The sequence below is a fragment of the Centropristis striata genome, chromosome 12, assembly GCF_030273125.1.
Source record: "Centropristis striata isolate RG_2023a ecotype Rhode Island chromosome 12, C.striata_1.0, whole genome shotgun sequence".
In the NCBI taxonomy this organism is placed as follows: domain Eukaryota; kingdom Metazoa; phylum Chordata; class Actinopteri; order Perciformes; family Serranidae; genus Centropristis; species Centropristis striata.
The window spans coordinates 515,921-523,213 of NC_081528.1; the positions used below are offsets into that span (position 1 = coordinate 515,921).

At 31.9% G+C, this 7,293-nt stretch overlaps 1 protein-coding gene across 1 annotated transcript in view; it reads right to left on the reverse strand.

Moving 5' to 3' along the window:
• Positions 1-2,501, reverse strand: part of ltc4s (leukotriene C4 synthase) — a 4,648-nt gene extending 2,147 nt beyond the window's left edge. Inside the window, exons 1-3 of the mRNA XM_059346999.1 lie at positions 2,403-2,501; positions 1,595-1,694; positions 1-4 (exon numbers count right to left, since the gene is read on the reverse strand). The exon at positions 1-4 is cut by the window's left edge and continues 67 nt beyond it. Coding sequence (XP_059202982.1) covers positions 1-4; positions 1,595-1,694; positions 2,403-2,460 — 162 coding nt within the window. The 5' untranslated portion in view covers positions 2,461-2,501. The remainder of the gene's footprint in view (positions 5-1,594; positions 1,695-2,402) is intronic.
• Positions 2,502-7,293: the final 4,792 nt, after the last annotated feature.

The window sequence follows — 7,293 nt, forward strand, 5'->3', positions numbered from 1 at the left end:
CGCTCTGAAACAGAAACAATGAAGTTATTATTATTAATATATAAATATTATTTATTTAATGTTTTATTTCTTCCTTTATTGTAGCTTTCATAAACTTTGTGCTATTTTTATTATTAAATTTGTTTATAAATAAACAACAGGGAAATTATAAAGAATTTTAAATTTTACAGATAGAAAAATAATTTTAAACCTAAATTAATTGATAAAATAAAGTAAAATTAAATACAATTAAAATAATAATAATAATAATAAATTAAATTGAATTAAATCAAAATTAAATTAAATTGAATTAAATAAAAAAAAACAAATGATACAGATATTACGAATAAAGTTACATAAAAACAAAATAAAACTAGATAAAATAAAAATAAATTAAATCAAAATTAAATTAAATTAAATTAAATTAAAATGAATAGAATTGAATTAAATTAAATTAAAATTAAAAATATAATTATCAAGGACAAAATGCAAAAATAACCAAATGATACTGATATTACTAATAAAGTTAATTAAATTAAAATTAAATTAAATTTTAAAAAATTAAATCAAAACTAAATTAAATTTAAATATAATTACCAAACATAACCAAATGAGGTTACAGATATAGATATTAATAATAAAGTTACATTTCTGTTGGATGATTATTAATCCATAAAAACTTCAGCTGCATATTTAATATTAATGTGTTTGCTGCTGCCTCCTGCTGGTGGAAACATGAACTACAGCTCATCTCTGAATAAATAAATAATAAAAAACAAAATTAAACAAACCTTTCTAAAAACAAAAAAATACAAAAATGTATAAATGTCAGCGAGTAAACATTATGTGGTTTTATTATGTTTGAGAGTTTTATTATTATTGTTTGAATAAACAGTTCCTCATGTTTGACTGACACCAAACGATAATATATATATATATATATATATATATATATATATAGATAAATACTAAAACACAACTTGAGTCTCTGAAACATGAAACTTTCAGCTGAAAAAACCTGAAAAAACTTTTTTTGTTCTGAAAAACAAAGAGTTTCTCTGCATTTTTCAGAATAAAAGCTCAAAGTAGGTCAAACACACAGAGTTTATCCTCAGGGGGACAGGAAGTAGAGCAGCAAACACTTAGAAATAAAATAAAATAAAATAAAATAAAATAAAATAAAACAAAACAGAATAAAATAAAATAAAATAAAAATAAATACATAAAATAAATAAAATATAAAATAAAATGAAATGAAACAAAACAAAACCATAATATAAAATAAATAAAATAAAATGTAAATAAATACATAAAATAAATAAAAAATAAAATAAAATGAAATAAAACAAAACAAAACCATAATATAAAATAAAATGAATAAAATAAGATAAAAATAAATACATAAATAAAAAATAAAATAAAATAAAACAAAAATAAATAAAATAAATACAAAAATAAACAATGAAATAAAAATAAAATAAAATAAAAATAAAATAGTTAATGTTTATAAATCTGCTGCAGATTATAATAAAATAAAACTCACTGAGCTCTGCTGCAGATTTTAATATTAATAGTAATAATAATAATGATAATAATAATAATAATAATCTCTCACTGAGCTCTGAAGATTCTCTCAAACTCTGGAGGTCCGACGGTCGACGGAGGAGAAACAGAAAACTTCCTCCTGGCAGAAATCACCTGCAGGGAGAAGTAAGCTACACACACACACACACACACACACACACACACACACACACACTGTTCATCTGAGTTTGGAGGAAATGCAAAGTTGAATTTGTTTTCTATATTTAAATATGAAAATTCAGCTCAGCGTCAGTAAATAAAACCACAGAAACAAACTTTTATACTGAAGAGAACTAAAAAACTGGAGATTATTTTCATTACGAAGATCTTATTTGATCCATAAAAATCAGAAAACAGTGAGAAATGTCTAGTTTAGCTCTCAATAGATTCAATTAAATGTGATAAAACAGACAAAAGCAGGAAATCTCAATATTCGAGATGCAGAAAACTGAATTTTCTGTATTTTTTTGCATTAAATTGATGTGTTTTGGCAGTAAAATATTAAAAAATATCAGAATCTATAAAAACTGAAACTTCTGACGGTCTTTAAAGGAATTCAGCAGAAATCTAAGAGATTAAAATCACTCAAAATGTAAATAAATAAGGAATAAAAGATAAAACTGACAGTCAAGAAGAATTTAGAACTAAAATCTGAAATGAAACAAGATTTAAACTTTCTGTTCTCAGTTTAAACTCCTGAAGGTTCTTTGACCTGAAGATCAGTTAGAAATACAACCAGATTTATTTTTATTCATTTTTAATTTATGATTTAACCCTTTTTACCTGTCTGTCTCTCACCTGTCTGTCTGTCTGTGTGTGTGTGTGTCTGTGTGTCTCACCTTGCTGCAGGACGCTGAGCACCGTCACCGCGGCGACGCTGACCGTCTCCTCCGACATCCTGAACACACCTGAGACTCTCACACACTGTCAGAGCAGCACACACACACACAGGTAACAGAGAGAGAGGGGGCGGGGCCAAGAGAGACACACCTGCAGGGGGCGGAGCCAAGCTGACTGACAGCTCCCGACCTCTGAAATATGATATCTGGTTTATTTATCAGACAGAATTTTGGATTTTTCCTTTTAAGAACTTTCATGATTGCTTAAATTAAAATAAATTAAATTAAATTAAATTTGAATGAAGTTAAATTAAAATCAAATTAAAAATATAATTACCAAGGACAAAATGCAAAAGAACCCAAAATGATACAGATATTACTAATAAAGTGACATAAAAATGAAATGAAATTAGATCAAATAAAAATAATTAAAATCAAAATTAAATTAAATCAAAATTAAATCAAAAATTAAATTAAAATGAAGTTAAAATTAAATCAAATCAAAATTAAATTAAAATGAAGTCAAAATTAAATAAAAATTAAATTTAAATTAATTAAGTTAAACTAAATTTAAATTCAATTAAAAATATAATTACCAAGGACAAACTGCAAAAATAACAAAATGATACAGATGATAACATCCTGGGAATCAACAAACACATCAGAACTTTAAATTGAACTTGAAATCAATATTTCTAGACTTTAGTTTCACTACTTTTATTCAAATAAAAGCTCCGAAAATGTCTTAAAATAAGAAACTTGTGCAGTAAAATGTGTTGTTTTCTAGATAGTGTGCTCAGTGAAACTCTTCCGTCTGACCACAGGGGGCGCCACACGCAACACATCAACCTTTATTGTCGCTGCTTAAAGTAAAACTTTGAACTGAGGAAATTAACTCGTAATTAATATTTCTAGACAATGAAAATACTAGTTTTTATTCAAGTAAAAGCTCTGAATACTTTATATTTGTACACTGAGGAAAAATCATCCAGAACTTAACAAGAAAGAAGAAAAAACGTGAGAAAATCTTTCATTTGTCAGAAGAAACAGACGGACAACAAACGTGTTTCTAAAGAACTATATTTACATAATACTCTTGTTTTACAGAGAACCATATCAAAAGTATAAAATACTTACAAAAAATCCGCTGCAATATATAAAAATAACATCTATCTTCTCCAGATCATTAGGAAAGGCTTACATACAAAAAAATATATTTATAGACATTTACACAGTTCGACCCAGAAACCGCTGGAAGGTTTCCGCCAGGAGATCGGAGCGACAACGTGAAACCAGCCCCAAAGCAAATAATAACGTTAAAATAAAATACACAAAAAAACACAAACGTTTCAGTACAGTAGATAGAACGACCGCCTCACAGTCCACCTTAAAGCTCACAGTCCACCTTAAAACGGCCGAGACGCAGACAGAGAAAGATCGGACAGCGGGCGAAGAAACCGACGATACGACTGTTTCTACAGGATGAGAACCATCAGGACTCAACGCTAAACCGTGCCCGAATTCAACGTTTAACTCTGACAGGAAGTCGTTTTAACACGTTTTGATGCCGTTTTATAAGAATTTAAACCCAAAAATGAGTCGGGAACTTTTTCTTCACTCTGAAACATTTTCATGTTTGGTAAAATTCGTGAAATAATTTGTTTAATCTCCCGAGAGGCAGAATTCTGGATTGAACACCTGCAAATCAGAGAAAGATCGGACAGCGGGCGAAGAGTCGAACCGTGAAAACCGACGATACGACTGTTTCTACAGGATGAGAACCATCAGGACTCAACGTCGTTTTAACACTTTAAAGTTAGAGAAACAGAAGAAACAGCAACATTTTGATGCCGTTTTTAACGATTTCAAAAACAAAAATAAGTCGGGAACTTTTTCTTCACTTGGAAACATTTTCATGTTTGGTCAAATTTTGGATTTTTTTTTTTTTTTTTTACCTCCCGAGAGGCAGAATTCTGGATTAAACTCCTTAAAAATCTGACAAATCTGGTTGTTCAGTGTTCAGTTTTCAACAAGATCCTGTTGTTGTTCTTACAGGATGAGAACCATAAGGACTCAACGCTACACGGCGCCAGTCTTCAACGTTAAACTCTTCACTCGCTGTCCGATCTGACAGGAAGTCGTTTTAACACGTTTTGATGCCGTTTTAAAAGATTTTAAACCAAAAAATAAGTCGGGAACATTTTCGAGAGACAGAATGGATTAAACTCCTGCAAATCTGAGAAAGATCGGACAGCGGGCGAAGAATCGAACCATGAAAACCGACGCAAAGCGAAGATCCGACTGTTTTTACAGGATGAGAACCATAAGGACTCAACGTTACACGGCGCCAGTTTTCAACGTTAAACTCGTTGTTCACCGTCCGATCCGACAGGAAGTCGTTTTAACACTTTAAAGTTTGAGAATCAGCAACATTTTGATGACGTTTTAAAAGATTATAAACCCAAAAATAAGTTTTTCTTCACATGGAATAATTTTCATGTTTTTCGTAAAATCTTTTTTTTTAATCTCCCAAGAGACAGAATTTAGGAATTTTAAAATCAGACATCGGGCGAAGAATCGAACCATGAAAACCATCGAAAAGCCAAGATACGCATGAGAACCATAAGGACTCATTTTTTTAACCTCTCGAGGGGCAGAATTCTGGATTCAAATCCTTCAAATCTGACAAATGGACGTTGAGTTTTTCATCCCAACATGAAGCTTAAAGTTGAATTCACGGATCAGAAACCGTTCTCAGAGTTTCTGCAGGTGATTTTTAAATCTTTAATGCCGACAACATTTAGAGAAAACGTCTCTGCTGCTCGTGTTGATTTTGTAGTTTTCTTCAAGAGAACGCTTCAACTTCACATTTTAAAGTCACATGTGGCTGTTTCTGCACATTTTACTGCATTAAAGACATTTACTGTCCATTCAGAGTCAAATTATTTCTCTAATTCTCTGATTGAAAACGTTCAGAGCTGCAGGATGATCCAGTTTTTTAACTGAATCAGATGAAAAGTAGTTTCTTAGTTGAATATGAAGATTTCGTGCTGAAGAGAACAGAGTGAAACATTCAGCTGGTTTGTGTCGACAGAAAACAGAAATACTTTACATGACTGAGGATCATTTCCATAAACAAAACATGCTCCGTTGTGTTTTTTAAATATTTAAATGCTCCGTGTTTCTCCTGCAGTAGGAAAATTCAGCTCAGCGTCAGTAAATAAAACCACAGAAACAAACTCTAGTTCACTTTTATACTGAAGAGAACTAAAACACTGGAGATTATTCTTCTGATTATTCACTGAAGCACTTGTTTGATCCAGAAATATCAGAAAACAGTGAGAAATGTCTAGTTCTGCTCTAAAAAGATTCAATTAAATGTGATAAAACAGAGAAAAGCAGGAAATCTCAATATTGGAGACGCTGAAAACTGAATTTTCTGTAGTTTTTTGCTTTAAATTGACGTGTTGTGGCAGTAAATAATAAAATAAATCATCCAGAATCTGTAAAAACTTTAAAGGAACTCAGCTGAGAAGCAGGAAATCTTCATATTGAGACGCTGAACACAGCTTTTAAATATTCCTTGTTACTTTTTATCGCCTCATTGATGTGAAATGTGCATAAACAGCGTAATAACCTTTAAAACCAGCTGATCTCATGACGTAATGCTGCTGTGATTCATTCCTAAAGAACAAAGGAAAGGAAAGGTTTGTGCTGCTGCCGGCGGCCTGCAGGGGGCGCTGTGGAGCAGCTTCAGTCCTCTAACGTGGTTCAGTCTCCTGCAGCGTGCAACACCACCACATCTTCATCTTCTTCATCATCATCATCATCTTCTTCATCTGCAGCTCGTCTACACATTCACACACCAGCAACAGAAACCTTCAAAGAAACAAACTTTATCTGCAGCTTCTGGTTCCTTTAGAACCTTTTTAACCCATTTAAGACCATTTAAGACTACCATTAAAACCATTAAAACCAGGGAGCGCTGTTGATATTCTACCATTAAAACCATTAAAACCAGGGAGCTGTTGAGTTATTCTACCATTAAAACCATTAAAACCAGGGGGCTGTTGAGTTATTCTACCATTAAAACCATTAAAACCAGGGGGCTGTTGAGTTATTCTACCATTAAAACCATTAAAACCAGGGGGCTGTTGAGTTATTCTACCATTAAAACCATTAAAACCAGGGAGCTGTTGAGTTATTCTACCATTAAAACCATTAAAACCAGGGCGCTGTTGTTATTCTACCATTAAAACCATTAAAACCAGGGCGCTGTTGAGTTATTCTACCATTAAAACCATTAAAACCAGGGGGCGCTGTTGTTATTCTACCATTAAAACCATTAAAACCAGGGAGCTGTTGAGTTATTCTACCATTAAAACCATTAAACCAGGGCGCTGTTGAGTTATTCTACCATTAAAACCATTAAACCAGGGAGCTGTTGAGTTATTCTACCATTAAAACCATTAAAACCAGGGGGCGCTGTTGAGTTATTCTACCATTAAAACCATTAAACCAGGGAGCTGTTGAGTTATTCTACCATTAAAACCATTAAAACCAGGGGGCGCTGTTGAGTTATTCTACCATTAAAACCATTAAAACCAGGGAGCTGTTGAGTTATTCTACCATTAAAACCATTAAAACCAGGGAGCTGTTGAGTTATTCTACCATTAAAACCATTAAAACCAGGGGGCGCTGTTGAGTTATTCTACCATTAAAACCATTAAAACCAGGGGGCTGTTGAGTTATTCTACCATTAAAACCATTAAAACCAGGGGGCGCTGTTGAGTTATTCTACCATTAAAGCGTAAAGAGGATACGTGAATTTGAAGTATTTGTAGTTTTTTCCACCTATTTTCGGTCTCTTGGCCAATGAAATGCATCAGAA